This window comes from Mesitornis unicolor, unplaced genomic scaffold, assembly GCF_000695765.1.
Source record: "Mesitornis unicolor isolate BGI_N332 unplaced genomic scaffold, ASM69576v1 scaffold20515, whole genome shotgun sequence".
Classification (NCBI taxonomy): domain Eukaryota; kingdom Metazoa; phylum Chordata; class Aves; order Mesitornithiformes; family Mesitornithidae; genus Mesitornis; species Mesitornis unicolor.
The window spans coordinates 77,294-78,513 of NW_010186425.1; the positions used below are offsets into that span (position 1 = coordinate 77,294).

At 35.7% G+C, this 1,220-nt stretch overlaps 1 protein-coding gene across 1 annotated transcript in view; it reads right to left on the reverse strand.

Moving 5' to 3' along the window:
- Nucleotides 1-1,220, reverse strand: part of ANO6 (anoctamin 6) — a gene marked incomplete at its 5' end in the record, with an annotated part of 24,936 nt that overhangs the window by 10,287 nt on the left and 13,429 nt on the right. Inside the window, one exon of the mRNA XM_010185154.1 lies at nucleotides 789-1,014. Within this exon, the coding sequence (XP_010183456.1) occupies nucleotides 789-1,014 (226 nt within the window). The remainder of the gene's footprint in view (nucleotides 1-788; nucleotides 1,015-1,220) is intronic.

Consider the following 1,220-nt stretch of genomic DNA (forward strand, 5'->3'; position numbering starts at 1 on the left):
TATGTGTATGCCTTGTATTCCTTAATATGACCAAGAGCATTATAAATTAGATTGCACATAACCCCCATGTATACTGTAACCATTATGCTAATTCTAGAACTATATGGGTTGTAAAAAGGAAAGAACGTACTCTCTGACAGTAAAGAAAATGAACAAGCCAGAAGTCCAATAACTCAGGGGAAAAAAGCACCGAAATGCAGCACACTCAGAAAAGATGCAAATATAACACTTTGAATTGATGAAACAGTATTAAATGAAATTATATTAAAATACTACACTACTTCACACATCTAAAGTAAAATAGCTACTTTATGTTGATGGCTTGGATATAAAGAATAATAATATTTGTAACTATTTGTCTATTTAATAACATGGGAATGGTATCTGGCCTTGGAACAGTGACCTTATTTCACTTATTTACAAGAAAACAGCTATTCTGCCTATAAACAAAAGCTAATGTAATTGAATGTGTTATGCGTTACTGATCTGTTTTCATAAAGCTTGATTATTACAGTAATTTTCTTTGCTTTGTCTGTTTCACAAGCACAGAACTGTAAACAATTGATCTTTTATGCTGGTGGTAGAAGGAGTTTTCAGGCAAAGAGCTGAATATCATAGTCCTTTGCTATAGAGAAAATCTGTATTTTAAAACTGCTAGATATATTTGCTGGGAAAATTCTCAAATATGTGGTACAGGTGTTCATTTATTGAAATTCTTATACATACAAATGCTATTTTTTCTTGCTATTTTACCCCACATTTCTATCTGAGGTACAGCAGCGGCATACCAAAGTCAGTAATCAGGATTGCCACTTTTTCATAGATGACGTTGAGAACCATAATGACTACAAAGCTGATGAGCGAAGCGGTTACTGAAGTGGCTGTCTGTGGCGTCAGGTACTTGCGGATCGCCTCTGTCCCACTGATGTGCTGTGACAGCGTCGCAGAAAACACCAGGAAGACTGAGAGCCTGTAGACAATGATCCCAATAACTGAGGCAATGATCAAAAGAATCTGTCAAGGGAACATAAGAAAGATGTTAATATCGAACCACTGGCTTTGGAGAAAAGTGAGTCTGAAATACTTTTTACAATGGGCAAAAGGAAGCCAATTGTGTGCCTGTCATTCCATCACAACATGATGATCAAGTAAGGCAGAAGACAATAAATATAGAATCCATGAAAGAAACCTTTTTCTTTCATGCAGCATAGTCAATCAGC